Raw genomic sequence first — 27,970 nt, 5'->3', positions numbered from 1 at the left:
GGTGAACTGTTCCTTTAATGCAGCTCGTCTATTTATAAATTGGACCCCTCACAGCACTCTGTCTCCTCTCCAGGCTCCCTGTCGGAGGTCGGAGGTCAGAGGTCACCGGCTCATGGTCCCATCAGCCCACTGGAGGACGAGCCTCGCTGCTGGGACGAGGCTCCGCTGTCGACGGCCGAGTCCTTGCAGGATTCTCTGGCCAGACGCAGCGTCTGCATCTCAAACATCGTTCGCAGCCTCTCCTTCGTCCCCGGCAATGACGCAGACATGTCGAGGCACCCGGGCCTGGTGCTGATCCTGGGCCGGCTGGTGCTGCTGCACCACCACCACCCCCACAGGAAACGAATGCCACCCAGCTACCAGCGGGAGGAGGAGCAGGGACTGGCCTGCAGCCGGGACGAGTGGTGGTGGGACTGCCTGGCGGCGCTCAGGGAGAACACGCTGGTGACGCTGGCCAACATGTCGGGCCAGCTGGACCTGTCGCTTTACCCCGAGAGCATCTGCCTGCCCATCCTGGACGGGCTGCTGCACTGGATGGTGTGCCCGTCAGCTGAGGCCCAGGACCCCTTCTCCTCGGCGGGAGGCTCCTCCTCGCTTAGCCCTCAGAGACTCGTTCTGGAGTGTCTCTGCAAGCTGAGCATCCAGGACTGCAACGTGGACCTGCTGCTCGCCACGCCGCCCTTCAGCCGCCAGCAGAAGCTCTATGCCACGCTGGTGCGCCTCATAGGAGAGAGGAAGAGCCAGGTGTGTCGGGAGATGGCGGTGGCTGTCCTGTCCAACCTGGCACAGGGTGACCCCACGGCAGCGCGTGCCGTCGCCCTGCAGAAAGGCAGCGTGGGAACGCTGATCGGCTTCCTGGAGGACAGTGTGGCCATGGCTCAGTACCAGCAGAGCTCACACAGCATGCTGCACGCCGCCGCCACACCGGAGCCGCCCAGCATCAACATGATGTGCCGCGCCGCTAAGGCACTGCTGGCCATGGCAAGGGTGGAGGAGAACCGGACGGAGTTTGTTCTGTACGAGAGCCGGCTGCTGGACATCTCGCTGTCGGCCGCCCTCAACTCCTCGGTGGCGGCCATCATGTGCGAAGTACTTTTTAAAATCGGCCACTCGTGACACAAACACCGTCACGGAGCACGCTCAGTGGGACCGCGAGCAGCTCCACCCATGTGAAGAACTGGCTCCTGTTATATTTTATTTAAAGAACAGAACAAAAGGTTTTTACATGCAAATGAATATATAGAGAATATATCCAGCTCCTCCATCAGCAAATGTTTATTTGGGATTTTTAAGTAATTTTAATACAAAAATATTTAATACTTGTATTTTTAATTTTTTATTCTTTTGTCCGTTTTATCATGTTGTATTGTTTGACCCAAAGTGTAACGTGGCGAACACTCGGGTTCGACTCTCCTGGTGTTTCCTCGGGGTTCGTTTGATTTATTTAAAGTGTGACATGTTGTCAAAAGGCCTCACTGAGGTTCCCTCGCGTTCTTTGTTCTCGTGCAATAGGTTTGTTTTTTTACTCTGAATGTGAATAGTTCAACCATCTGCAGTTCGACCATCAGTGTTTTGCTGAACCACAACAGTAGGAGACGTCACTTTCTCTTTTTTTAAGAACTTTGTATGCATCCTCCACTAATCAGACTCCTCCTGTAAATAAGATGATGTACAGTCGACTGGGATGATCTTCATTTAAACTGTGGAGCCTCACCTGAACCTTTGGTTTCTCCTCAGCTTCAGCAGGTGTGTTGGGGGTTCTGATCTGGGAGGGTGTGTTTGATTTGACAGACTGTTTGTGCAGGAGGTGTGGGGGGGGGGGGGTTGTCCTCATGTTGCTAACAAATGTAAAGGGAGAGAAAAGAGAACGTGTCCATCCCGAACACTTCCTGTTTGATTTGATTTCTGTGTTCCCCAACAAGAATAAACGTACATGAACTCTGGTTGAGCACTTGAACGCAGCTCTGGGCTGGTTTTAGTCAGATCTTTAGACTTCAGTTTAATCAAGGAAAGCAGCAGGAGCAGGAAAAAGTATTTAGATTTGATCAAACATTCTTATTAAACTTGTATTTTTACTTTAAAACAACTTCAGGAGATTCAGCTGAGGAAAGAGATTTACACAACAAGCTGTTGACGTGATCACATGACGTCCTGTCCCATCTGTCCGCGCTGCAAGCGTCCTCTCGGCACACGTGGACATTTTCCTGCTTCAGTGCAGCAGCAAAAACAAACGCATCACACGTTCACATTCAGAGAAACAAATTAGAGTCATTTGACACTGAGACACAACAGTCTGAACCACGAGGGCTGCTGGGAACCAGTCTGGGCTCAAACTGGTCCCAGAGGATCCTCCACTTTCTGCCTCAGAAACACGTCAGCTCCTCTTGTTTTCAGTCTCTGCGTCTTCTCGTCTGATTGGTCCTCGAGCTCCAGTTTCCTCCGACCTGAAGACCGAGTCCCAGTCCAGAGGCTCGGCTCCAGACGGGGATGTCTTTGGGATGGACGGGAAGACGGATTGCATCTTCTGTCTGAACTCTGACAGCTGAAAGAGACGAGCAAACGGCAGTTTTTAGTTCATCCCCGTCCTTCTGTTTTCAGTGTGTGTGAAAGACATTTAAACCGCAGTGAAATCGTCCTGTCATCTCACGCAGAACATTTTGAACAGCAAGTGAACTCCAGTTTACATTGGAAATCTCTCCATCTGAATGTTCTCATTTGTGTGAACTGCTCCTTTAAGGCCTTCAGTCCGACACCTGCTGACAGGTAGCGGCTTTATGTCCACTTTCCAATCTGTTTCTGCAACTCTTCTAACTTAAAATATTTCACACCAATTCAGATATTTCAGGGTTTTTCTGAATTATTCTCTCATTTTGACTTCATCTACAACATTTCACAACTTTATGAATTTTTCTCAAAAGGTACTTACGCTGTGAACTCCGAGGACCTTCCACACAGCGAAACTGAGCAGCCCGACCCCGAAGCAGGCATACAGAGAGCCCCAACCCAGAGCTCTGAGGGCCAGGGAGGCCCCACTCTCAGGGGCCGCTGCCGTCGCCATGACACCCTGAGGAGGAACCAGAGAGGAGAACAGAGTCAGTGAACACATCGTCAGAGTGAATGTAGCTGCAGCCATGACACCGGCTGCTGCTGCTGATGACGATGGTCGGTTGGTTCAGGAGCAGCTCAGCCTTCCACAGAGATGTGATGATATTCACAAGCAGGAGCAGACCGATACCTTATTAAACCATTCTGGGCTTCTTTTCTTGGTCAGCGCCAACGTGGAGCCAAACCCCGCGATCATCCCTGCAGACGCCACTGTGGTCAGAAAGGCTGTACCTGCACACAGGAAGTCAGGTGAGATGCTAAGAGACAGATTCAATTTAAATAAAACTGCTTATTCTGGAAACTTTAGAAGTCCAGAACGGCTGGCTGTTAAAACACCCTTTTGACATATGTGATTTTGAATGGGAAAAACACGGCATGTAGGTTGGATGGTGGACTTTATAAAGTATGTATGGAGCAGAATAAAACCTACAGCACAGCTCAGTTTCAGATCACCGTTTCCATTTGCAAAGGTCCGTGCAACAATTAAACACTGGAAAAGAAAACAAAATAACGTTACGTGCCATCCCGTCAAACCAGACGTACCCCTCAGCTTTATTCAGAGCTTGATTTGGTTCCAAATATTTTACCAGACAACATTTATAGCATGATAATTTCCATTTTAAATTAGTTACCAGTGCTCATCACATTATATCAGTCAGCTTTTGGCGGATTAGATTCAGCCGAATTTAAAAGAGCTAAATGTTTTGAGAGACAACTTCTAATCAAAATCTGTGTCTTGTGTGGAATACCTGATACCCACGAAAACCTTTAAATACACAAGTTTTAAATGAAATCTGGTATCGCAGTCTCATTGCACGACTGGGGAAAGAACGCTGTGGAGGAAACTACAAATTCAGCAGCAGCCAGAATTCATATTTACACGGTGTTGGATAACTAAAAAAAGAAAAAAAAATGCAGATTTTTGAGTGGAATTTGGTGTGGAACACAGACAAGCGGGCAGGTCGCCATTGCGGTGACCTCAGACAGAAAACCGCCGTGAAATCACAGCAAACAGCGAAGTCTGCTCTCAGTTACGGTTCAGATAAACGACAAGCTAACGAGCTAACTGACTGACTTGCCTTTTAACATCTGCAGTTTGGCCTCTTCATCACTTTGTGCTCCTTCTCCCGCAGCCCCACCTGCGGTGTCATGAGCTGCTGTCATCTTCAGTCCGTCTGCTTAAACTCGCCGGTCAGAAACAAGCTGGCAAGATCTTAAGACCGCTTTGCTTAGTTGATTATTGCTTTATTACAGCAGAAAAAATATGATCTGCAAAATTTGTATGTACAAAACACGTAATAAGATTTATTTTGCAATTTTTAGTCCAGTATCAGTTTACTTTCTCGAAGGTGGCGGAAAAAGTCTCAGAAATGAACTCCTGACGTAGAGATCGTCTATTAATCCAGAACTCTCTGAGCCTACAGCTGTTTTATATTAAATATTGTGTTTGTGTATCGTAGTCAACTATTTTCAAAGCACACTAGAGAACAGAATGATTCTGAAACGTGATTGTGCTTTCTGTACTAACATTAAAACGATGGTGTAAATATCTGTACTGTAGCCCGACTTAAATTCGATACCGGTTACCTTTTGGTAGTCAATATTTAACAGGAGAAATAGAGAATGACATGAAGAAAAGTATCCTGTCTCAAATCTGACCCGAGTGCAGTAGTGAGGTGGTGTGTTTGGTTACACTGTCCGACGGATCACGTCACTGCGGTTTGTTGTCTTCCGCTACAGAGTGGCCCCTCTGCTTAGTATAGGATCTGTGCAGCGTGGCTCTCCAGCATCTTTGTGGAGGCTCGAGATGCTCTTCACGTCCTCCTGCTTTTCCTCACTGCTACAGATCCTCCGATCGTCTCCCTCTCGGGATCTGGATCGGTGCCGGTTCTGCCCCGCTGCTTGTCCCTTCCAGAATCGGATCCATTACCCGGAATACAAGCGCCGGGTCGCGCGAGGGGGTGGTCGTGATGGTTGTTTGAATTTTGGACCCCACGGCGTGCGTCTGACCACGAGTTGGTTGTTGTTTACCAAAGATTTCCGATTAAAATGTCGACGTTGCTTCTGTTTTGGCTCCGGGCAGAAAACCCCGACATAAGGATTCAGTTAGGGGCTGACTGAACATCTGGGGAGCCTGAACGCACCGGCAGCAGGCGCACAGCTCTGTTATTTTTCAGTACTTACTTACCTCACCTGTGACCACACATGTCTCAGATTCATCATGCGGCTCTGGACCACCAGCAGCAGCCGGGCCAGTACAACCAGATCTGCACTCGCAGCGGCTCGTGCGCGGCCCCCGCAGGGGCAGCAGAACCGACTTGCCCGGGCCACAGGGGCCGCACCCCCCGCAGGAAGTGGCAGGTGTTTCCCGGGCGGAACCGCTTCTGCTGTGGCGGAAGGATCATGATGGCGAGGCAGAGCGGAGTGTTCTACCTGACCCTGGTCCTGATCCTGCTCACCAGCGGCCTCTTCTTCACTTTCGAGTGAGTGGACACACGCACGCACCAACTGGATCTGTGGACCGGAAGACGCTGACAGGGACTTCTGTTTTTTGTTTGTTTGTATTACTTTTTTTTTTTTTAATTAGAAAGGTCTGTAAAAGTGAAACTGCTGTACTTCATATTTACTGTGGTGGAAGAAGTAAAGGTATCACAGTGTAGAAATACTGTGTTCCAACTGAAAGTACTTCAGAAATCCTCACTTGACTTGACTCTAAATACAAGTGAATTACTGCAGTACTGGACCAGGACTCGACCTCAGGTCCCTTGTCCTCTCTGTGCTTCAGTTCTCTCATTTACTTCAGTAAGAGGAAGTGTGTGAAGTCACAAAGAGGTCTCATGTGTGACATCATCACTCACCAGCGCTGATGATGTCACACGTGTTGAATGCCAGATGTGTTTGTGTCAGAGGCAGAAGTCACCTGAGACCAAACTACAGGTGGACGGAGACTACAGGGACAAAGACGTGTCAGACTCTGCTGTCGTGTAGCTAACTGAACCACCTGACAGAGCTAACGTTAGCATGTTAACACCTGACCTGTTTAAAGAGGTCATCTGGAGTACAGCTGACACATCTGACCAGAAACTTCATGAATGATGTTTAAAAAGATTCACTCTAAAAGATTTTAAATCACGTCACTTAAACAACAAAACACACCTCAAATTACCAAACGTTATGCTAACATCGGGCTAAATGAGTGAACAACATCAGTTAGCTTAGCATAGTCAGATGTGTATTTGTTGTTCCATCACATCCTGAAGACACCAGAAGCTCCTGTGTTTGACTGAGACCTTCAGCTGGTTTATTTGTCTCTATCCTTCTGTCCACAGCTGTCCCTTCTTGGCGTCCAACCTGACCCCAGCGATCCCGGCAGTCGGTGGCATCCTCTTTGTCTTCGTGATGGGGATGCTGTTCAGGGCGAGTTTCACCGACCCTGGCGTTCTGCCTCGAGCCACGCCGGACGAGGCCGCCGACCTGGAGAGGCAAATCGGTAATCGTGCATCTGATGTTGTTATCCAAATGTGTTGGTAACACTCGTCCAGCTATGTGGAGATTTGTTTTCATCACATGAGAATCTGTCACTACACATGACAGGAAGTCGCTCAGCACCTCCTCCAGTTGGGGTGTGTGTGTGTGTGTGTGTGAAAGACTAAAACTGCAGATCTTTACCACCAAAACACATATAAAGTTTGTCCTGTAGGGGGCGCACAGGTCATGTTGAAAGGTCATGTTGAGTCAAGGTGTTTATTCTTGTACAGTGGCCATTTTAGGACACCTCAGACACTTAAGGCTCAGTTCAGCTTGGATAAACTTTCATGAGTCTAAAGCTCAGCTTCGTCTTAATGTTAGCGTACAAAGCTGCGGTTACAGTCAGTGAAACCATCTGAGTTACCGTCAGCTCCACTTTATGCTAAGGTTAGCATAGCATCAGGTCTCCAGCATCATCCAGGACCACTTGTAAAAGGATGTTCTGCCGAGGCCATTGAGGAGACAGGAAGAGATGAAGAGTGGGTCATCATCGTCACCGTGATGGGCCTGAGTTTCCCAGCTGAAACAAGATGTAAAAAACACAACATGTTGGTCCAGAGTCAGAGTTTGGTTGTTTGTTTTATACTCAGCATTGTTGTTGTTTGTTTTTAGACTCAGTGTTATTTGTTTGTTTTCAGATTCGGCAGGCTGCTCCCGGCCGCCGCCTCGCACCAGAGAGGTTGTGATCAACGGGCAGACGGTCAAACTGAAGTACTGCTTCACGTGCAGGATCTTCCGACCTCCTCGAGCTTCTCATTGCAGCCTGTGTGACAACTGCGTCGGTCAGTCTGTCTGTTTGGTCGACTCGCTGTGGGGGCTTCACCCCTGAGTTCTGCCTGTCAGGCTGCTCACAGGCTATTCAGGCTATTCAGGCCTTCAGGTCTATGGGCTGATGGGAGGAAAGCAACACTCTCCACTTCCTGTTGTGGTCTTTTTCATTTAACTTGGAGTGCAGTAGGGTTAGAGTTAGGTACCAGTAAGTCAGAAACACTCGAGTTCGCCTCGTTGACATTTGGCTGTTTGTTCTGCGTCCTCCCTCAGAGCGTTTCGACCATCACTGTCCCTGGGTGGGGAACTGCGTCGGACGAAGGAACTACCGCTTCTTCTACCTGTTTATCCTCTCACTCTCCTTCCTCACCATCTTCATCTTCGCCTTTGTCATCACGCACGTCATTCTCAGTGAGTAACAGTGTGGTATTAGTATTGCAGGAAAATGTTTTCTGCTGGTTGTGACTTCATGGAGACAATTTTTTAAATTCCAGTGAGTAATCCAAAAACCAAATTTAGTTTGCAGACTTCACAAATCAAACAGTTGACAACTGATCCATCAGTTTGCGTTAATTAACAAATTGATTTGTTGACTGCTTGCAAATCTCCTGCTGCAAGAAGTTGGTCAAAAGATGATTTTTGTCCAAAGGCAAAGTTTGAATAATAAACTTTATACACCACCAACAGACAGACAAATTAAATTCCCTTCTTACTTTCTTTCTTACTTTCTTAAATGTGTTTTATTTGTTGTTTTTTCAACCTTAAAAAGTGGGTAAAGTCATGTAATCTGTGTGCCGTCACTAGGAACAGCAATGTGTTAAAGAAGAAGAAGAATCACTTTATTGACAGTATATATATTTATACATACACACACTGAATTCGTCTTCTGCATTTATCCCATCCTTAGTTGAACACACACATGCAACACCCGGCAAATTACATGCAGTGAAACACACACAGGAGCAGTGGGCAGCATCAAGCGCCCGGGGAGCATATTGGGGGTTAAGTGCCTTGCTCAAGGGCACATCAGCCGGCTAATGGAGGGGGGGGGGGGCGTTTTATCGCATTAATCACTCCACCACACCCAAATTTTTCCTGCCCGTCCGGTGGGGGAATTGAACCAGTGACCCTCCGATCACAAGCCGCTTCTCCAACCTCGGCTGCCCCAAACCTTCTTTTCAGCGCTCTGCAGTCCGTTGGAAGTTTAAGGCGGTGGTTGGTTTTGTGTTTGTGGGTCTGAAACGTCCCTCCTGCTTCCTCCTGAGCCGATTCTCCATGTTGACCTGCTGATGTTGTTGTCCTAACAGTGAAGGATGTGGAGCCTCAGGCGGCGTCACATTCAGACCGTCTTACCAGCACTGCGCTGTGGCTACTAACAGATCTGGCAAAGTGTCGTGGCTTTGATTTACAGGATGTAAACTTAGAGATTGTGTGTCTTTGCTCTCTTGTTTGTTCCTCCTCTCGCTGAAATCCTGTCCTGACATGCTTTCATGTGGGTGTCTACGTTTTTGTTCTTCTACGTTTTTCTCTAATTTTTTTCCATTTGCATGTTGGCTCTGAGAGACAAGCAAGAAAAGAAATCTGCTGATGCGTTTTTAGCTTCTCTGTGTTTTTATTTTTATTTTTAGAAGCCTGAAAAACATCTTCAAAGGTTAGAATATGTCTGAACTTGTTTTTACCTGATGTCATTGATAAAGAAAGAAAAAGTTCACTCGAGACGTTCGTCATCTGACGAGTCCTGAGGTCTGAACCTGATTTTGTTTGGGGGTTTTTTTGTCTTGTTTTTACACATTTTTAAAAGCAGTCTTTCTCTGGTCCCCGCAGGATCAAACCGGACGGGGTTCCTGAGCGCGCTCAAAGACAGCCCGGCCAGATATCCTTTCACTGCAGACAGTCGCTGTTTAGGGGCTGCACGCCTCATACGACTCTCAGCTTCATGTTGAGCTTCTGGTCCACTAAAGTCCTCCGTTTTGGATAGTTCTAGTGTTTCTCAGAATGTCAGAGAAACTGATAACATGTCCAAAATTTCTTCTCAACAGGATGTTCCGTGTTCCCAAACAGAAACTAAACATCCTTTTAACAGAAGAGGATTTAAGTCGCTCTTTAGTAGCTTTAATTTAGTTTCGCGACACAGTGCCCTCCAGGGGTGACATAAATGCAATGCAATGTACAAATCAAAGGACCAAAGCCTTGACTCTGTTCTGCACCGTCCTGGAGGTGGTGGTTTGCTTCTTCTCTGTCTGGTCGATTGTTGGTCTGTCAGGGTTCCATACCTACCTGATTAGCTCCAACCAGACCACCAATGAGGACGTAAGTATCCCGAGTCCAAAGTGCAGTTCAAGGACCACCAGGATGAAAGGATTAAAGAATTTCCCTTTGGGGATAAATAAAGGAATTCTGATTCTGATGATTCTGATTCTGATGTGCCTGATAGGACTTCAGGAGGAGACTTTTCTCTGTTGTGGCACTCAAGAGAAAAAGAACCAGGACTGTTTTGATCCAGTTTTTACATTTATGGCTCTGATGAACTGAACTAACACTCCTCTCTCTCTTCCTGGTCCTGGTCTGGATCTGGTCTGGCTGTGGTCCAGATTAAAGGGTCCTGGTCCAACAAGCGAGGGAAGAATAACTACAACCCCTACAGCTACGGAAACATCCTTACCAACTGCTGTGCTGCCCTGTGTGGACCTCTGCCTCCCAGGTCAGTAACCGCCTCTGCAGCACTTAACTCCGGACTAAATAATAATAATAATGCATTTTATTTATAGGTGCCTTTCTAGACACTCAAGGACACCTCACATCATTAATCATACAGACACAGTATTAGCAACAATAAGAGTCAGTAAAATACAATTTAAAATGGACAATACAGTTGTGGTCAGAGCAAGGAGGCTTGTTTAAACAGACGGGTTTTGAGTTTGGATTTGAAATGTGGGAGTGAGTCGGCGTTACGGAGTGGCTGGTTGATGGATGGAGGGGGTGCGTGTGATGATAGTGGCTGAATTTTGGACCAGTTGTGTCGTTGTATTGTATTGTTTATGGAGGGTTTTTTTGTGGGAGGCCAAACAGAAGGAAGTTGCAATAGTCTAAACGGGAGGTGACGAGGCTCTGAACAACAATGGCAGTGGACTGAGGTGGAAGTAGGAGGACCAGCTTACACTATTGATGTGGGAGGTGAAGGAGAGAGTGCTGTCGGGGATGACACCCAGATTCTTTACCTGAGAGGAGGGGGAGATGGAGGAGTCATCAATGGGAATAGAGAAGTTATGGACTTTCATTAATGTGGATTTTGTGCCTGTCAGAAGAAGTTCTGTTTTATTGCTGTTTTATCTGAGGAAGTTTGAGGTGGACCAGGATTTTATTTCAAGGAGACAATTGGTGAGGGAGGAAGGTGGGAGTGTGGAGTTGGGTTTGGTTGAACGGTAGAGCAGGAAAGAAGGGAAATTTTTTTTCGTACAGACATTGCATTTGCAGTTTTCCCAACCAAGAAAGAAAAGTGAAACATATAATTTCCCTCCAGGGATAAATAAAGGAATTCTGATTCTGAAACTGAAATAGGATAAACAACAAGATAAGCATAAATCTAAAAAAATACAGGTATTTACATGTGTAGTAAAAATCTAAAAATATAGGTACAACGCCATCCGTTCCACTCGTTCATAAAGGAACATCATAATGTCTGTGTTTTATTACGATTCAGTGTCTTGTCAGGTGTTTCATTTCCTGTGGTCTCAGTTTGGATTTGAGCTTCATCAACACCTGATTCTTTATTTCTCTCTTACAGCAGCTCATTCACGCGGTTTCATTCTGCTGGTTTTTAAGGGGAGCAAAGTTAAGCAAAAATCGAATGAAGTTTGGTTTTAAAAGCCGAGCAGAGGGCACCGTTGGGATATGTTAATATACACTGCATGCCCAAATGTTCACTAATGTGCTGCTGTCCTCATACCTTTGGCCATATAGGGTGTATGTATATCAACAATACTGATACTGCGATATTGATGAAGCGTTTTGTCCACCCCCTGTGCTCCTGAGGTCCTTGTGTCTGATTCCTGCCAGCTCTGTCCATGACTGACCTGTCTGATTATTGATAATCAACTGATTGATTGATTGAGGCTGGCAGCTCTCTGAGGCGAATGGGCAGCCTGACAGTTAAAACAAAACACTTCAGTGACGGATGACGTGGACTGAAGTGCAGAGGAGGAAGATGTGACTCAAGAGAGGAAGGTGGAGGAGGACTAAACATACGGATTCACATTCATGACACCTAAAAGTCCTGTTAAAACTCAGTCCGTCCCATCAGAAAGTCCCATTTGCTGTTTGAGTGAAGCTTGGACACAAACCAATCAGCTGATCTCGCTGTCAGTCAACATATTGATTGTCCAATCAAAGTCTACAGGTTCAAATAAGCCATCGTCACTGCGTTTCTCTGTAAGCTGACCAGACTGTGGTCACTGTGGACTGACTCTATGTGTCTGTGTCCCAGTCTGATCGATAGGAGGGGCCTGATCCAGTCTGACACACTGCAGACCTTCTCCCAGTCCAACGGGAACAGCTACGTCTCCGCCCAGGTCCACAGTCACAAGGTAGGTGGAAAATGACTTCACTGATCAATATTGACTCTCCAGGGGACCATGGTCAGGTCTAAGTCTGGGTTAGGTCTTGGTTTAGATTCTGGATTAGATTCCTGTTCTTCACAGGGGAACATGTTTCCTTTGAATCTCTCTCTCCTCAGTGTGATCAGGATCAGTGCATCCAGAGTACCAAGTTTGTCCTCCAGGCTGCAGCCACACCGCTGCTCCACAGTGATCCTGTGGTTCTGGCCCCTTTGCCAGGGAAGACCACCACACTAGGCGGCCCCTGTGCCTACCTGGCCCCCTCCCAGCCCTCCCTTCCATCTTGTGGGGGAGACATTCTGACCCTGAGGGACGCCGCTGCTGCTGACTCCCACTGCCACCACCATCTCCACCACCATCACCACCACGTCCAACACTTTGTCAGCCCGGAGGAGACGCCCTGCACCACACCGCAGGGCACCTTGCCATGCTCAGCCCACCTGCACCTCCACCCACATCTGCCTGTCGCCACCACCAGCGCCCTGTTCGACCCCGCCAGCCAGGACGCCCTGCATGAGGACTCTGTCAGGGGACTGGTTAAACTCAGCTCCGTCTGAGGTGATTTCAGACACGAGAGGGCGACGCGGTGGCGGACCTTCACTCCTGTATCTGCGTTGTGTTTTTAGGGGTTGGTCCATCCCAACGCCAATGAAGCTCCACCCTTGTGCTGCAGTGAAGCTGACGTGTTGGTTAGCTGAGACTCGATGACTGGCAGGTTTCACAGACAGGTGGTTTTGCCTGCCACTGTGTTCAAGTCAGTGAGTCTGAGTTACTGTTGTGGTTGACTACTACCACAAAGCCTCTCCCTCTACTCTGAGGAACTTGTTTCAGACTTTCCTGTCTTCACTGACCAGTGGACAGCAGTCAGGAGAGAAAAAAATGAATAAATGAAGACGACAGGAGGAATAGCGTTATGTTCCAAATGAAGAAATTATAAATAATTTTATGTGACTGTAAATAAAACCTGCTCAGTGGACTCCAGAGGGTTTTAAAATAGAAAATCCAAAGAAGACGTGTGAGTGCGGAGGTGAAATCAGGTGTTTTTATTGAGTTTTGTTTTGAAATATTCAGGTTGATTTGATTTACAGTTTCTTTCTTATTTTCATCAGTGGGACCAAAGCCGTGTTTTGTCCTGGTTCTCCTTCCTCCTCCTCCTCCTCCTCAGTCTGGATACATCGCGAAGAGGTTTCCTTCTGTAAATGAGAAACATCTGATCCAGGACAGGCCACTCCGGGACCAAACAGTCACGTCGCAAAGTGACGGTTAGTCTGAGAGTTTCCCATAAAACATCTTCAGACCTGAGATCTTCAGTTTGGTTCGAGCAAAGACGTTAGGCACCAGTTTGACAGCGGAGTCACACCACCAGTTAGTCACAAAGGTGAAGTAAATCCACATGGAATTCTCCACAGTTCAGCTTTGGTGAACTTTGTCCCACAGATTTGACCTTTGAGTCCAAAACAGGAAGCTGCGTCCAGTTTGACTGTCACACATGAGGAGACATGAGGACGTCAAACTGGTACAGCTAATAAAAGTCGAAAGAAATAAAACTGTAAACATTTGGAAATTATTCATGCTTTGTGGGAGATGTGGACACATAAACTGATCAATTACATTGTGAGGAATTATTGTTTTGTACAGCTGAGAAGTACTGATCGAACTGTGACATGAATAGAAATAAAGTACTTAGTAAATCATTGCAGGCCTTTTTGTTCATCCTGGTTTTCCAGCTATGAAATTGATTTCTACATGGTCTTAACGGTGTGAGAGTAAACTGCCTTTCCCAGCAGTGATGCACGAGGCTCAGATGAACTGAAAAGAGTTGCCGACATGTTGCTGCAGACCTGAGTGCTGCCCTCAGCGAAAGTGGACACAAAACCCACAGAGCAGCTTTTCAGCCTGTTTTTTAAAGGGTTCATTTAGCTGAAGAAAGAGGAGAAATTTCTTATCTGGACAGGAACTGAAGCTGACAGACTAATGCAATTCAGTAAAAATGTTCACCTCTGACACATAGTGGAAAAGAAGTACAAAGTTGTACAAATAGGAATTTAGCTACATTTCCCCACTGAGGTTAAACTCCAGATGGCAACACACAGCATTTGAATGTACTACATTTATATGGTGTTTATATCCAGAACCATATTTATTTTACTTATTTTATTTTGTTTTTACCTTATTCTATTTTATCTCAAGGAAATTCAATCGAATGCAACTGGACTTAGTTATTTGTCTTTGAAGACGTTTCACCTCTCATCCAAGAGGCTTCATCAGTTCATGCTCGCTTGACTAGGCTGGGACTAGTCCCAGCCTAGTCAAGCGAGCATGACCTGGATGAATGAGAATATTCACAGGCTTATTCTATTTTATTTTGTTCTATTGTTATATGTTACTCGTTCTTATGTTCTATGTATGCACCAATTCCCCAAGACAAATTCCTAGTAATGTGAAACCTCTTCACTTATAATGGCAATAAAGATTCTGATTCTGATATCATATATAAAAAGTCATGATGAGATAAGACCCACCAGGAAGATTTACATGTGATGATCATCTGTTTTATTGTTCCCACAAAGCCATATGTTCATATGTTCTGTTTACAAACAAAAATTAATCTGTGGTTGAATTTTACTTGATGCATTAGGATACAAATAAACTGTCACCAGGTGTCCTTCCTGGTCGCTAGGTGGAGCATGTGACCGAGACAGATAGTTACAGGCTTTGTCGTTGTCTTCTCAAACAGCCAATCAAAACTCTCGCTTCGGCAGCATCGCGGAAACATTCGGCGAACTTCGGCTCCGTCAGCATAGAACGCAGTCGGATTGATACGCGCTGTGTGGCGCCGCCTTCACATAAACAATAAATGGCGCGGGAAACGCAAATCAAGTGTTGCTTCAGCGACTACACGTACTACCGTCACGCATTATGATGACACTTTAATGTCAACTTAAACAAAGCCAGACTGATTTCACACATTGATACACTGTGGTATAAAGACGGTTTGGTAACAACATAAGCAGAATGCGTGTGTCGGAAATGTGCGGACCGCCTGTGTTTCGAATGGCGCTTTACTCTTAAATTCATTACGAAAGTCAGTTTTCTGTTGTACGATTTGAACACTATTTGTTTTGAACAAGAGAATCGTAGTTGAACAGTTTTAATGTGCAAAATTAGAAATGTTGCGCAAACGCTAATTCAGAGTTTTGTAACCCGTCACAAACAAAGCGTTTCGAATTTCCCGCAGTCCGTCAGCGGGCACGTGATTGCGATTCGCAATCTGATTGGTTTTGTCGCAGCGTCAGTTTTAAAGAACCTCCACGAGCTGCGTTTGTATTGGCCAGCTGTGTTCTAGCGCCAAGATCTCAACAAAAAGTTGAGCGGACAGCAGAAGCCGCTTCAGTCTCTGCTCTCCGTTTGTGTTAGCCACTAGTTCGCTTAGCTTTTCTCGCTCTTTTCGCCCGCACTTTTAACTTCTTAACTTATATTTTATCTGTCAGTCTGAACTCAGGGAATCAAAATGCTTTCTGCTCGCTCTCCTCTTTCCGTCAAGAGTGAAAACACACTCAGCGGTGCGATCGGCAGCATGTCTCTGGACAAAGAAAACACGGTGAGAGCGAAAATACCCGCAGAGCTCATGTTTCGTGTGCGCTTTCACAGTGAACTTACTGATTTTTCAAAGTGAAAACTCACGGCAGCCATTTTCCGACCAGTTCAGTCCGATCCACTCAAGTCTACTCTGTATTTCAGCTGTGTGGTGTGATAAAATCAAACGTCCGAATGCAATGTGGGAACTGTTTTGGTCTGGTCTCTAAGGACTTCTTGTCGCTTATCTTTCAGCCTCCGAGCCTGAACACGACCCGCATCTTGGCGTCTAAAGCCGCGCGTAAAATCTTCGACGATCCTGCGGTAAGTGAACCAAAGTGTGCTGAAAGCTGCTGTAACAGACGGAATGTCTGTGCTCATGTTAGAGTCGGTGCTGGGGACACTGTGTTGGTCGCGGTGCTCATGTGGCGCCTAAAATGTGGCTTGTGGCGCCAACAGGACGATCAGCTGTCGCTGTTGCTCTGAATGTTCTCCTGCAGGTGACGTCTTCAAAGAGTCGGCTGTTCGCTTTCTGGTGGTGTCGGTCACCGTTTTTGACCGTTTCTCTAAAAAGAGTGTAAACATCCTGGTATTTTTTTACTTTGTACCTTTTTTACTTGACCTACCTGCACCTTTATTTCTGCTACTCTTGTGCTGCTATGACGATGTGAATTTCCCCAGTGTGGGACTAATGAAGGCCCATCTCATCTCATCTTATCTTATCTCTTAGTTAATATCAGAAGCGGAGATTCCCCTCAGCCGACCAGCTGAAGCTGAGACAGTTTGTCGTTTTTGTTCACAGTTGCAGTTCCAGCTCAAACTTGACTTTCTGAATAAAGTCTGACATTAAGGTCGACATCGGCGCCTGTAGTGACGGGTGTTCCCTGTGTGTTTTGTGCCCTCCAGCCCAGAGCCGTGAAGAAGAGCGGCAGCGAGGAGGAGGAGGAGGAGCCGCTGCTGAAGGAAAACCCTCGTCGCTTCGTCATCTTCCCCATCCAGTACCACGACATCTGGCAGATGTACAAGAAGGCCGAGGCTTCGTTCTGGACCGCAGAGGAGGTACAGATGGACGCGGGTCAGGGGGTTTGGATCACGTTAGCAGCACAGTCGTGTCTTTATTCACATGTACTGTGACCAACTGAACATGGTCACGTGTGCAGACCAAGCCTCCGGCTGCTGGATGATGTCGCGTTCACGGCTCGTGTTTTGTCCAGGTGGATCTGTCCAAAGACCTGCAGCACTGGGAGTCTCTGAAGGACGAGGAGAGGTACTTCATCTCTCACGTGTTGGCTTTCTTCGCTGCCAGCGACGGCATCGTCAACGAGAATCTGGTGAGGACGGCCCACATAGTTAGTCAGTCCTCTAGTTTCCCCGTCTGCTGCACGTCCCATCAGCTTCAGCCAGAAGAAAGATCCAGTGACCCTGTGAATCAGAGCACAGACTGGACTCCTGTTGTCCTGTATGCGGACGTGCTGCACAGGAAGTGTGTCGGTTCCCCCTGAAGCCTTTGGATGTTAGAAAGCAGCAGTAAACTGAGGGAGCTTTAGTTGACCCCGCTTGAAGGAAAATCTTTGAGTTCTAGCAAAGATCAGAATAGCTGCAAATGAATTTTCTTTTGATGGCTTTCCTCTGTGTGACCACCAGGTGGAACGCTTCACCCAGGAAGTGCAGGTGACGGAGGCCAGGTGTTTCTACGGTTTCCAGATCGCCATGGAGAACATCCACTCAGAGATGTACAGCCTGCTCATCAACACCTACATCCGAGATCCCAAAGAGAGGTGAGACTCCACCCTGTTAGTGCTGCTGGCGGTCTGTGCCGGTCTGTGCTGGTCTGTGACGGTGTGTTCAATGACCTGCAGAGAATACCTTTTCAACGCCATCGAGACTCTGCCGTGTGTGAAGAAGAAGGCCGACTGGGCGCTCAACTGGATCGGCAACAAAACGGCCAACTACGGTAAACGCCGCACGTTCCTGGCCCATCAGGTTTGACGCCGATCTCTTGTCTGGCACTGATCGTAACTCTGTGCTCCTCCAGGAGAGCGTGTGGTGGCCTTTGCCGCCGTGGAGGGAATCTTCTTCTCCGGTTCCTTCGCTGCGATCTTCTGGCTGAAGAAGAGGGGCCTGATGCCCGGCCTGACCTTCTCCAACGAGCTCATCAGCAGAGACGAGGTGACGACCGCTGACTACATCACACAGCAGGATCACTGCAAAGCTTCTTCCTGCTGCTTTAGCGGAACGGAAATCACTGGAGTTTGAATCTGTCTGCGGCCGCTAACGTTGTGTTCAGGGTCTGCTCTGTAAACTGTTGTCTGTATCCTTGTGTTGCCTTCAGGGTCTGCACTGTGACTTCGCCTGTCTGATGTTCAAACACCTGGTGAAGAAGCCGCCGACAGAAACCGTCACCAGCATCATCAGGAACGCCGTGGAGATCGAGCAGGTCGGTGGACACGGACGGATGGAGGCCGTCGTCGTGGTTTCTCCCAGCCGCCGGTTTCTCTGGTTTTCACGTTGTGTGCTGCTGTCTTTGTGTTCAGGAGTTCCTGACCGAGGCTCTGCCCGTGAAGCTGATCGGGATGAACTGCGAGCTGATGAAGCAGTACATCGAGTTTGTGGCCGACAGACTGATGCTGGAGCTCGGCTTCACAAAGGTGAGCGCGTCTCGACAGACCAGAGGCCGACGGGCGGAGCCGCGGAGGACGGGGTCTGTGATGATGAGAAGCGCAGGGGTACGGACCTCAGCCGGTGATGGGGGCTGAGTGCTGCTGCGGACGTTCTGATAGGCGGACGAGTGGTCCGCTGACAGAGCAGCAGCGGCACGAGACAGACGCCCGTCTGAACAGACCCGCCGCGTTGGCTCCGACAGGCCGGTCAGGTTAGCGCACGGACGCACCCGGAACTGGACGAGCTTCGCGCGTGTCCACGTGTCGTTTGTGTCCCGCTGAGCCGCTGCTTTCATGCAGTGAAAGTATCAGTCACTGTGTAGAAGCGCTCTTTGTCAGACACAAGCGCAGCGTCTGAGTGTACTTGGTTAAAGACGCGACTCTGGAACGAAGTGGCTGAGCTGACCTCTGATCTGCCTCGTGTCTCTGTAGATCTACCGAGTGGAGAACCCCTTCGACTTCATGGAGAACATCTCTCTGGAGGGAAAGACCAACTTCTTCGAGAAGCGGGTTGGCGAGTACCAGAGGATGGGCGTGATGTCGGGCCCCACCGACAACACGTTCAGGCTGGACGCCGACTTCTGAGGGGCGACGTGGGGTCTGAAGTGGTGAATTTTTGGACTTGTTTTTATTTATTTCACAGCTGTTTGGAATCAGAAATGAGCTCTTCGGGCAGTTGTCACACTGCAGACCTGGGATCAGTTCAGAGGAGGCTTCCGATGTGGGAAAGACTCATTAACCTCATGAGTTAACCTCATAACGTCTGCACCAGAAACTTGATTTTATATTTTCTTTGTACACTAATCTTCTTTGTTTTATAAAATCTACTGTTTTAGTTTGTTTTGCAACATTGATGTGGTTTCTTCTGTACAGTTGTTTAGTTTTTGTAATAAAGTGTAAAACTGTCGTCTCTGTTCATTTAAAGTTGCTGGTTGTTATGCTACACTAACAGGCTGCAGCTTCATGTTGAACTGGTGAGAAGATTCACCAAATCACAACCAGAGTTTAATTAATTCTGTTGAATAATTCAGTTATTGTGTCTATGAAACATTCAGTAGGTACAAACACTGAAACTCAGGAAGTGACTTTATTTTTTGGAGCCTTTCTCACTGCTGTGTCTTTAATTTAGAGCAGAAGGAAAATTTTGTTTTGCCATAATTATTAAATGTTATTGTTCTTCCCTAACAGTGAAAATAAGTCATGAAAGATAAAATTACTGCAGTAAAAGGTGCATGTGATGTCACATCCTGTTGGAGTGACCAGATCTGATTTTTATTGTGAGCTGCTGTGAGACTGACATTTAAGTTGTTATAAAGAGGGGAAATCTCCGTATAAGCAGTTAACACCAATAACCAAATCGTTTTGGTTCCGTTTCAATATCGATTCTTCCAAATGAAGTAAGTTTGGCGAGTTTACAGACTGCAATCCGGAACGACAGTAAAGTTAAGAATCATTCACATCAGGTGACTGGCAGCTCAGGGCGGAGGTTTAATCAGTTATTGGAATCATGAGACTGTGTCCACTAAACCGCTGCAGCCAATTAGGAGCAGACAGTTACGTCATCACTCTGCGCAGGCGCCTCTATTTGATATAAACCATTTAAACGTCAAGAAAGGAGAAATAAATCATTACAAACTCATATTCATAATGAGCATTTTTCTAAAATAACATTTTAGTCCCGTGTGTATTCACACTTTCTGATTTTAAGTCGCTTCGTCCCATCCTTGTTGCCGTCGACCGTTGTGACGTAAAAGAAGGAAGTAAACAAAGAGCAACCAGCTACTAGCATCTTCTGTTCCAAAATGTCGATTACAAACCCGAGACAGACGTTTTTAAAGCCGGTAAAATTTAAGTTTATCTCGTGTAAAACGATTGTTTTTATCATTTTTCAGCGACGTTAAATGCAATAATTATCGATGGGTTTGGGTAATTGGCGTCTTCTCTAAGCTAAATTTACCATTACGTTCAAAAGCTAAAAGAGTAAAATAATTTTCTGAATATTGGAAGCGACATTTTTATGTATACCGTGTCCACAAGTTGATAGCATTCCTGAAGAGTACTAAATATATTTCATCCACCAAATGACTTAATTTTAACAAAATTGACCGCTGAAAGTTTTGCTGCTCGCTTTCTTTGCGAGTTTGACCGAATTGGACCTCGTTTCATTTAAACTGTAGTTCAGCCGAATTTAAAAGGGGATCCAGAAAAAGTTTGAGTTCCGCATTAGACAATTGAAAACACACGCGGAAAAACTAAAACATTCATCATTTTTAATATGATGCTAATGCTAAATGATTTAATGACTAGTGAGATGGGACGAATGATTCTTTTCATTATCAGTTCAGATCTTCCAGCTGTGTTATGGACAAGATTTTCCCGTCACCAAATTGCTGTGCTTCTCTTTGGTCCTGCTTGACTTTGTCCCCACAGACGATTCCCTTCGCCGGGACGATCCTGGGCGGCTTGCTGCCGGGGGAGATGGTTCTCATTCAGGGTTCGGTGCCGTCTGACGCCGACAGGTGAGGATTCGCAAAGTTTAAAACCTCTTGCACCTGCTTGATGTCCAGAGATGTCCACAGCAGACACGTGGTTTGGACAACACAGTCAGCCACAGTTCAGCCAGGTGACGCCCCACGTGTCGTCCCTCGGTGTCTTGCAGGTTCCAGGTAGATTTCACGTGTGGCAGCAGCGTGAAGCCGAGGGCTGACGTCGCGTTTCACTTCAACCCGAGGTTCTCCAGGTCGCCGTGTATCGTGTGCAACACGCTGCAGGGGGAGCGCTGGGGCCGGGAGGAGATCCTGCACCAGATGCCCTTCGCCGCCGGCGCCACATTTGAACTGATCGTCCTTGTCCTGAAAGACAAGTTTAAGGTGAGAGACGAACCCTTTGTTGCTGCAAGTATGGGGAGCGCTCGTGTTGTACTTTTACCCCAGCTGAAGTACTTTCTGCTGCAGGTTGCAGTGAACGGAGCTCATGTGTTGGAGTATAAACACCGTCTGGAGCTGCAGCTCGTCGACACTTTGTCCATCTCTGGAAAGGTTAGGGTTGAAGCTGTCGGCGTCGTCCCGAGTTCTGTGAGTCACTCAAACCGGTCGAAAACAAACATCTTTTGTTTGATAAAACAATGCAGTGAGCGTTAATGAAATGTTTTCTTGATGTTTGTAGAGTTCAGGTTCTCCTGCACTCAGCCTGACCAACCAGGACCCAGAAATTAATGTAAGAACAACAACTCTCTGAATACCGAAGATTTTGAGTCCTTAATTGTTTGCTGTCAGAGTGGACATAATTAGTCGACCTGCAGGAATAAAGATCAATATCAACATTTATCAAGAAAAACAAGCGTTACACGAACATACAACTGAGTGTCATCAGAATAAAAATGTAAAGATGAAATATTGAAACGCAATGTCCTCAAGGAGACACATGAACGTGAAGCAACAGCAGACCTAAAATGGAGCCTTGTGGAACACCACAGCTAAGAGAAGAATAAAGTTTTACTGCAGCTCAGAAAACTGTTTCTCTTTGCATTAATTTGAATTATTTGTGTTTTTCATCCCCCAGCCAATAATCTCTCCTTCAGGTGACTTGGTGAGTTTTACTGTTGCAGGATGTTTCATATGGAAAATTGTGGTTAGAATAATTTAAACATCACAGGGTTTATGTGACTTTTCCAGTTTTTTTTAATGACTTAATTTTTCCACCTGAATCTTTATTGGCAAAACATTTGCAGCATTATCAAAAGCCAGCAACAGAAAAAGACTGAAATGAAAGTCATTCACATTCAGACCTGTTTCATCTGTCTCATCTTTATTTCGAATATTAATTTTGATTATTATTATTTAACGATTATTAGTTCCTCACGACTGAACTTGATTTTAACTTTTTACATGAGTAACATTAAAGTACGAGCAAGAAAGTGGACCCTAAATATTGAGTTGTTAGAGAAGCAGCATGTTTTTGTTTCACTGATACCTTTTTTCTTTCTGTCTTTAGTTGTGTTCTTTCTGTCTTTCCCTCTTGTTTTGTTACTCAGCTGATCTGAGACCTGCTTGTCGTAGTGTTTGATGAAATCTGGTTTCCTGCAGAGGGTCCCCTTCAGAGCTGAGCTGGATAAAGGACTGAGTGTGGGACGCAGTATCATGGTCAAAGGACAAACCAATCAGAATGCAGACAGGTACGGCACAACTGTCCGTCTTACACTTTAATATGATGCGTCTCAAATTTTCCGTCGCTAAAAACTTCGCATTAAAATGTTTGTCAACAGACGTCACTGAAGCTTCTAAATCTTTAAGAGACCATTAATTATTTGTATATTTTGAACCAGAATCGTTTGCGGTGTTTCTGTCATTTTCTGTCTCAGCTTCTGTGTCAACCTGCGAGCTTCCCACGGCGCCGACATCGCTCTTCACCTGAACCCTCGTCTGAAGAAAGGAGTCTTGGTCAGAAACTCCTTCCTGTCAGAGTGCTGGGGTCCAGAGGAGACAACTCTGGCCTCCTTCCCCTTTGCTGCCGGACAGTACTTTGAGGTAGGACACAATCTGTTCTGTCCAGCTTTTGAGAGCAGAACTCAAGAACAGAAGACAGATTGAGTGGTCATTTTGGGTTATAGATCATCCTCATTGGTTCTGATCAGGCGGTCGCTACATGTTTTATCCGAGTGTGGACGGAAACTGCTGACTGCTGGGTGGAGGCGTTGATTCCGGTTACAGACGAAATGAAACCCTCAGTAACTCTTCTCATGATGATTGTGTGCGCAGATGATCATCATGTGTGACTCGCAGCAGTTCAGAGTTGCAGTCAACGGGCTCCACCAGCTGGACTACAAGCACCGGGTGCAGGACCTGAGCCGTGTCAGCCAGCTGGAGGTGCTGGGAGATGTGACGCTGCTGGATGTCAAGCTGCTCTGATTGTAGGATGGAGAACAGTTCAGTAAAGGCATCACGTCGATCAAAACGGGGGGTTTAACACATTTGGACGGTCTGTCAAAGTTCATTATGTGAAAATGTCTGAACCAAGTGATCAGACTGTTTTCCCCTATGTTCCTGTTCGTGCATGTCTGTCAGAGGAAAACAGTGCATCATGGGACAAGTAGTCAAATAAACTAACAGTAAATCTGTCCTGGATGGGTGGAGTCCATCTGTTCAGTGTGGATTAACAGTTTCATTGACTTCACTTCAGGTTTTCTGCTAATCAGCTTCAGATTAAAACCAACCATACAACTAAAAGTGAGACCAGTGAGATGTTTATTAAAATCTGTAACAGCTGCTCTCCTTCAGAAAACAGAAGAAAAAGTTTCTGTTGATTTGACTTTAATTACAAAAACAAAAGACATTACAAAATAAACATCAAATATACACATCTGACAAAAATAGATTTAAAAGTACTCACAAAAATCATTTTATTAGAAAATGCAGGTAAAACAATTTAAAACATGACATTTGTTTCGTTAATGCAACTGTTCACCAGCTGCACCAGGAAACGGTTCATCTGCCCTGCATGGGCCCTGACAGTCTGTATAGTGTTGGACTCCCTGCTCTGCATTCTGCACCAGTCTGTCCGCAGGGTGTCAAGGTGGACTCCAGTGTCTCCTGCTGCTCCACATCGCCCCTCAGAAGTCGGCGTCCAGCCTGAACGTGTTGTCGGTGGGGCCCGACATCACGCCCATCCTCTGGTACTCGCCAACCCGCTTCTCGAAGAAGTTGGTCTTTCCCTCCAGAGAGATGTTCTCCATGAAGTCGAAGGGGTTCTCCACTCGATAGATCTACAGAGACACGAGGCAGATCAGAGGTCAGCTCAGCCACTTCGTTCCAGAGTCGCGTCTTTAACCAAGTACACTCAGACGCTGCGCTTGTGTCTGACAAAGAGCGCTTCTACACAGTGACTGATACTTTCACTGCATGAAAGCAGCGGCTCAGCGGGACACAAACGACACGTGGACACGCGTGAAGCTCGTCCAGTTCCGGGTGCGTCCGTGCGCTAACCTGACCGGCCTGTCGGAGCCAACGCGGCGGGTCTGTTCAGACGGGCGTCTGTCTCGTGCCGCTGCTGCTCTGTCAGCGGACCACTCGTCCGCCTATCAGAACGTCCGCAGCAGCACTCAGCCCCCATCACCGGCTGAGGTCCGTACCCCTGCGCTTCTCATCATCACAGACCCCGTCCTCCGCGGCTCCGCCCGTCGGCCTCTGGTCTGTCGAGACGCGCTCACCTTTGTGAAGCCGAGCTCCAGCATCAGTCTGTCGGCCACAAACTCGATGTACTGCTTCATCAGCTCGCAGTTCATCCCGATCAGCTTCACGGGCAGAGCCTCGGTCAGGAACTCCTGAACACAAAGACAGCAGCACACAACGTGAAAACCAGAGAAACCGGCGGCTGGGAGAAACCACGACGACGGCCTCCATCCGTCCGTGTCCACCGACCTGCTCGATCTCCACGGCGTTCCTGATGATGCTGGTGACGGTTTCTGTCGGCGGCTTCTTCACCAGGTGTTTGAACATCAGACAGGCGAAGTCACAGTGCAGACCCTGAAGGCAACACAAGGATACAGACAACAGTTTACAGAGCAGACCCTGAACACAACGTTAGCGGCCGCAGACAGATTCAAACTCCAGTGATTTCCGTTCCGCTAAAGCAGCAGGAAGAAGCTTTGCAGTGATCCTGCTGTGTGATGTAGTCAGCGGTCGTCACCTCGTCTCTGCTGATGAGCTCGTTGGAGAAGGTCAGGCCGGGCATCAGGCCCCTCTTCTTCAGCCAGAAGATCGCAGCGAAGGAACCGGAGAAGAAGATTCCCTCCACGGCGGCAAAGGCCACCACACGCTCTCCTGGAGGAGCACAGAGTTACGATCAGTGCCAGACAAGAGATCGGCGTCAAACCTGATGGGCCAGGAACGTGCGGCGTTTACCGTAGTTGGCCGTTTTGTTGCCGATCCAGTTGAGCGCCCAGTCGGCCTTCTTCTTCACACACGGCAGAGTCTCGATGGCGTTGAAAAGGTATTCTCTGCAGGTCATTGAACACACCGTCACAGACCAGCACAGACCGGCACAGACCGCCAGCAGCACTAACAGGGTGGAGTCTCACCTCTCTTTGGGATCTCGGATGTAGGTGTTGATGAGCAGGCTGTACATCTCTGAGTGGATGTTCTCCATGGCGATCTGGAAACCGTAGAAACACCTGGCCTCCGTCACCTGCACTTCCTGGGTGAAGCGTTCCACCTGGTGGTCACACAGAGGAAAGCCATCAAAAGAAAATTCATTTGCAGCTATTCTGATCTTTGCTAGAACTCAAAGATTTTCCTTCAAGCGGGGTCAACTAAAGCTCCCTCAGTTTACTGCTGCTTTCTAACATCCAAAGGTTTCAGGGGGAACCGACACACTTCCTGTGCAGCACGTCCGCATACAGGACAACAGGAGTCCAGTCTGTGCTCTGATTCACAGGGTCACTGGATCTTTCTTCTGGCTGAAGCTGATGGGACGTGCAGCAGACGGGGAAACTAGAGGACTGACTAACTATGTGGGCCGTCCTCACCAGATTCTCGTTGACGATGCCGTCGCTGGCAGCGAAGAAAGCCAACACGTGAGAGATGAAGTACCTCTCCTCGTCCTTCAGAGACTCCCAGTGCTGCAGGTCTTTGGACAGATCCACCTGGACAAAACACGAGCCGTGAACGCGACATCATCCAGCAGCCGGAGGCTTGGTCTGCACACGTGACCATGTTCAGTTGGTCACAGTACATGTGAATAAAGACACGACTGTGCTGCTAACGTGATCCAAACCCCCTGACCCGCGTCCATCTGTACCTCCTCTGCGGTCCAGAACGAAGCCTCGGCCTTCTTGTACATCTGCCAGATGTCGTGGTACTGGATGGGGAAGATGACGAAGCGACGAGGGTTTTCCTTCAGCAGCGGCTCCTCCTCCTCCTCCTCGCTGCCGCTCTTCTTCACGGCTCTGGGCTGGAGGGCACAAAACACACAGGGAACACCCGTCACTACAGGCGCCGATGTCGACCTTAATGTCAGACTTTATTCAGAAAGTCAAGTTTGAGCTGGAACTGCAACTGTGAACAAAAACGACAAACTGTCTCAGCTTCAGCTGGTCGGCTGAGGGGAATCTCCGCTTCTGATATTAACTAAGAGATAAGATAAGATGAGATGAGATGGGCCTTCATTAGTCCCACACTGGGGAAATTCACATCGTCATAGCAGCACAAGAGTAGCAGAAATAAAGGTGCAGGTAGGTCAAGTAAAAAAGGTACAAAGTAAAAAAATACCAGGATGTTTACACTCTTTTTAGAGAAACGGTCAAAAACGGTGACCGACACCACCAGAAAGCGAACAGCCGACTCTTTGAAGACGTCACCTGCAGGAGAACATTCAGAGCAACAGCGACAGCTGATCGTCCTGTTGGCGCCACAAGCCACATTTTAGGCGCCACATGAGCACCGCGACCAACACAGTGTCCCCAGCACCGACTCTAACATGAGCACAGACATTCCGTCTGTTACAGCAGCTTTCAGCACACTTTGGTTCACTTACCGCAGGATCGTCGAAGATTTTACGCGCGGCTTTAGACGCCAAGATGCGGGTCGTGTTCAGGCTCGGAGGCTGAAAGATAAGCGACAAGAAGTCCTTAGAGACCAGACCAAAACAGTTCCCACATTGCATTCGGACGTTTGATTTTATCACACCACACAGCTGAAATACAGAGTAGACTTGAGTGGATCGGACTGAACTGGTCGGAAAATGGCTGCCGTGAGTTTTCACTTTGAAAAATCAGTAAGTTCACTGTGAAAGCGCACACGAAACATGAGCTCTGCGGGTATTTTTGCTCTCACCGTGTTTTCTTTGTCCAGAGACATGCTGCCGATCGCACCGCTGAGTGTGTTTTCACTCTTGACGGAAAGAGGAGAGCGAGCAGAAAGCATTTTGATTCCCTGAGTTCAGACTGACAGATAAAATATAAGTTAAGAAGTTAAAAGTGCGGGCGAAAAGAGCGAGAAAAGCTAAGCGAACTAGTGGCTAACACAAACGGAGAGCAGAGACTGAAGCGGCTTCTGCTGTCCGCTCAACTTTTTGTTGAGATCTTGGCGCTAGAACACAGCTGGCCAATACAAACGCAGCTCGTGGAGGTTCTTTAAAACTGACGCTGCGACAAAACCAATCAGATTGCGAATCGCAATCACGTGCCCGCTGACGGACTGCGGGAAATTCGAAACGCTTTGTTTGTGACGGGTTACAAAACTCTGAATTAGCGTTTGCGCAACATTTCTAATTTTGCACATTAAAACTGTTCAACTACGATCCCAATGTACCTGGTATATAAAAACTTACATGCTGTAAGTATAAGGTTAAAAGTGGAAAAGATTTAAAGTGGGACTTTCTGTGTTTCTGGTTGTGTTTTACTCAGAATGATAAAATGTTTTAATTATACCGGACCACAGTGCGGGAAGACATTGACTTCCTGCCAGCAGATAATCTCGTCCTATTTTCCTCCCTTATGAGGACTTGTATATAGTTGTATATTGTATTGTGTTTATTGTACTTGTAAATTGTTAATTTATTACCTCTATATTTTTGTAACTGTTTTTGCAAATTTTTTGCCTTCTTTTTTTGCTCTTATGAGCTGCCACGACAAGTAAGTTCCCCCACTGCGGGATCAATAAAGTTCATCTTATCTTATAACTTCCTTTACTTCAAGACAAAAAAAAAATTCTAAATTCATTCAAA

The 27,970-nt window shown here is 47.1% G+C and overlaps 6 protein-coding genes and 2 non-coding genes across 15 annotated transcripts in view; 5 read left to right on the top strand and 3 right to left on the bottom strand.

The window, feature by feature from the left end:
- Positions 1-1,957, top strand: part of arid1b (AT rich interactive domain 1B (SWI1-like)) — a 29,623-nt gene extending 27,666 nt beyond the window's left edge. For all 3 annotated transcript variants that reach the window (XM_046373444.1, XM_046373445.1, XM_046373443.1), the window contains one exon: positions 74-1,957. In XM_046373444.1, the coding sequence (XP_046229400.1) occupies positions 74-1,116 (1,043 nt within the window). In that variant the 3' untranslated portion in view covers positions 1,117-1,957. The remainder of the gene's footprint in view (positions 1-73) is intronic.
- On the bottom strand, positions 1,940-4,330 carry tmem242 (transmembrane protein 242). Of its 2 annotated transcripts, none has more exons than XM_046373448.1 (4): positions 4,185-4,330; positions 3,236-3,336; positions 2,927-3,064; positions 1,940-2,542 (listed from the first exon to the last, which is right to left on the bottom strand). In XM_046373448.1, exons 1-4 carry the CDS (start codon positions 4,267-4,269, stop codon positions 2,375-2,377), a joined length of 492 nt encoding a protein of 163 aa, XP_046229404.1. In that variant the 5' UTR covers positions 4,270-4,330; the 3' UTR covers positions 1,940-2,374. The 2 variants fall into 2 exon arrangements, with proteins under 2 accessions (XP_046229404.1, XP_046229405.1); XM_046373449.1 differs by lacking the exon at positions 4,185-4,330 and adding an exon at positions 3,536-3,896.
- On the top strand, positions 3,060-13,708 carry LOC124050680 (palmitoyltransferase ZDHHC14-like). 4 transcript variants are annotated; one of them, XR_006841669.1, is made up of 11 exons: positions 3,060-3,354; positions 5,320-5,588; positions 6,435-6,595; positions 7,272-7,415; positions 7,675-7,812; positions 9,226-9,274; positions 9,609-9,711; positions 9,993-10,102; positions 11,885-11,984; positions 12,134-13,029; positions 13,124-13,708. XR_006841669.1 is itself a non-coding variant. In XM_046373447.1 (10 exons), the coding sequence occupies exons 2-10, from the start codon at positions 5,509-5,511 to the stop codon at positions 13,211-13,213; spliced, it is 975 nt and encodes a 324-aa protein (XP_046229403.1). In that variant the 5' UTR covers positions 3,060-3,354; positions 5,320-5,508; the 3' UTR covers positions 13,214-13,708. The 4 variants fall into 4 exon arrangements, 2 of the variants coding, with proteins under 2 accessions (XP_046229403.1, XP_046229402.1); XR_006841668.1 differs by having other exon boundaries at positions 12,134-13,041; XM_046373447.1 differs by lacking the exon at positions 12,134-13,029.
- Positions 13,709-15,178: 1,470 nt separating this feature from the next.
- On the top strand, positions 15,179-19,156 carry LOC124050675 (ribonucleoside-diphosphate reductase subunit M2). Its single transcript, XM_046373438.1, has 11 exons — positions 15,179-15,381; positions 15,506-15,615; positions 15,846-15,914; positions 16,497-16,649; positions 16,805-16,921; positions 17,235-17,368; positions 17,450-17,544; positions 17,626-17,759; positions 17,923-18,027; positions 18,125-18,238; positions 18,683-19,156. The coding sequence occupies exons 2-11, from the start codon at positions 15,526-15,528 to the stop codon at positions 18,833-18,835; spliced, it is 1,164 nt and encodes a 387-aa protein (XP_046229394.1). The 5' UTR covers positions 15,179-15,381; positions 15,506-15,525; the 3' UTR covers positions 18,836-19,156.
- Positions 18,293-18,431, top strand: LOC124051122. The gene has a single exon (XR_006841769.1). It is a non-coding gene; the product is annotated as a small nucleolar RNA SNORD94 (small nucleolar RNA).
- Positions 19,157-19,854: 698 nt separating the features above from the next.
- Positions 19,855-23,349, top strand: lgals8a (galectin 8a). 2 transcript variants are annotated; one of them, XM_046373441.1, is made up of 9 exons: positions 19,855-20,091; positions 20,681-20,769; positions 20,910-21,120; positions 21,205-21,324; positions 21,416-21,466; positions 21,812-21,838; positions 22,336-22,424; positions 22,611-22,776; positions 23,008-23,349. In XM_046373441.1, exons 1-9 carry the CDS (start codon positions 20,053-20,055, stop codon positions 23,155-23,157), a joined length of 942 nt encoding a protein of 313 aa, XP_046229397.1. In that variant the 5' UTR covers positions 19,855-20,052; the 3' UTR covers positions 23,158-23,349. The 2 variants fall into 2 exon arrangements, with proteins under 2 accessions (XP_046229397.1, XP_046229396.1); XM_046373440.1 differs by lacking the exon at positions 19,855-20,091 and having other exon boundaries at positions 20,560-20,769.
- Positions 23,350-23,476: 127 nt separating this feature from the next.
- Positions 23,477-27,516, bottom strand: LOC124050677 (ribonucleoside-diphosphate reductase subunit M2). The gene is made up of 11 exons (XM_046373439.1): positions 27,313-27,516; positions 27,079-27,188; positions 26,780-26,848; positions 26,045-26,197; positions 25,773-25,889; positions 25,326-25,459; positions 25,150-25,244; positions 24,935-25,068; positions 24,667-24,771; positions 24,456-24,569; positions 23,477-24,011 (listed from the first exon to the last, which is right to left on the bottom strand). Exons 2-11 carry the CDS (start codon positions 27,166-27,168, stop codon positions 23,859-23,861), a joined length of 1,164 nt encoding a protein of 387 aa, XP_046229395.1. The 5' UTR covers positions 27,169-27,188; positions 27,313-27,516; the 3' UTR covers positions 23,477-23,858.
- On the bottom strand, positions 24,263-24,401 carry LOC124051121. The gene has a single exon (XR_006841767.1). It is a non-coding gene; the product is annotated as a small nucleolar RNA SNORD94 (small nucleolar RNA).
- Positions 27,517-27,970: the final 454 nt, after the last annotated feature.

The sequence above is a fragment of the Scatophagus argus genome, chromosome 19 (genome assembly GCF_020382885.2).
Source record: "Scatophagus argus isolate fScaArg1 chromosome 19, fScaArg1.pri, whole genome shotgun sequence".
In the NCBI taxonomy this organism is placed as follows: domain Eukaryota; kingdom Metazoa; phylum Chordata; class Actinopteri; family Scatophagidae; genus Scatophagus; species Scatophagus argus.
Note: the sequence above shows the minus strand (reverse complement) of the source record. Positions and strands in the feature narration are given on the sequence as shown.

Bases quoted from the DNA above. Each gene is read 5' to 3' on its own strand.
- lgals8a (XM_046373440.1), top strand. From the start codon at position 20,612: ATGGACAAGATTTTCCCGTCACCAAATTGCTGTGCTTCTCTTTGGTCC. The intron at 21,121-21,204 runs GTGAGAGACGAA...TTTCTGCTGCAG, and splicing joins TCCTGAAAGACAAGTTTAAG to GTTGCAGTGAACGGAGCTCA. The intron at 22,777-23,007 runs GTAGGACACAAT...TTGTGTGCGCAG, and splicing joins CTGCCGGACAGTACTTTGAG to ATGATCATCATGTGTGACTC.
- LOC124050677 (XM_046373439.1), bottom strand. From the start codon at position 27,168: ATGCTTTCTGCTCGCTCTCCTCTTTCCGTCAAGAGTGAAAACACACTC. The intron at 25,245-25,325 runs GTGAGACTCCAC...AATGACCTGCAG, and splicing joins ATCCGAGATCCCAAAGAGAG to AGAATACCTTTTCAACGCCA. The intron at 24,012-24,455 runs GTGAGCGCGTCT...GTGTCTCTGTAG, and splicing joins TGGAGCTCGGCTTCACAAAG to ATCTATCGAGTGGAGAACCC.
- LOC124050675 (XM_046373438.1), top strand. From the start codon at position 15,526: ATGCTTTCTGCTCGCTCTCCTCTTTCCGTCAAGAGTGAAAACACACTC. The intron at 16,922-17,234 runs GTGAGGACGGCC...TGTGACCACCAG, and splicing joins GCATCGTCAACGAGAATCTG to GTGGAACGCTTCACCCAGGA. The intron at 17,369-17,449 runs GTGAGACTCCAC...AATGACCTGCAG, and splicing joins ATCCGAGATCCCAAAGAGAG to AGAATACCTTTTCAACGCCA.
- tmem242 (XM_046373448.1), bottom strand. From the start codon at position 4,269: ATGACAGCAGCTCATGACACCGCAGGTGGGGCTGCGGGAGAAGGAGCA. The intron at 3,337-4,184 runs GCAAGTCAGTCA...TCCTGTGTGCAG, and splicing joins CAAACTGCAGATGTTAAAAG to GTACAGCCTTTCTGACCACA. The intron at 3,065-3,235 runs GTATCGGTCTGC...GTTCCTCCTCAG, and splicing joins GCCCAGAATGGTTTAATAAG to GGTGTCATGGCGACGGCAGC.
- LOC124050680 (XM_046373446.1), top strand. From the start codon at position 5,509: ATGATGGCGAGGCAGAGCGGAGTGTTCTACCTGACCCTGGTCCTGATC. The intron at 9,275-9,608 runs ATATCCTTTCAC...TCTGTTCTGCAC, and splicing joins CTCAAAGACAGCCCGGCCAG to CGTCCTGGAGGTGGTGGTTT. The intron at 10,103-11,884 runs GTCAGTAACCGC...TCTGTGTCCCAG, and splicing joins TGTGGACCTCTGCCTCCCAG to TCTGATCGATAGGAGGGGCC.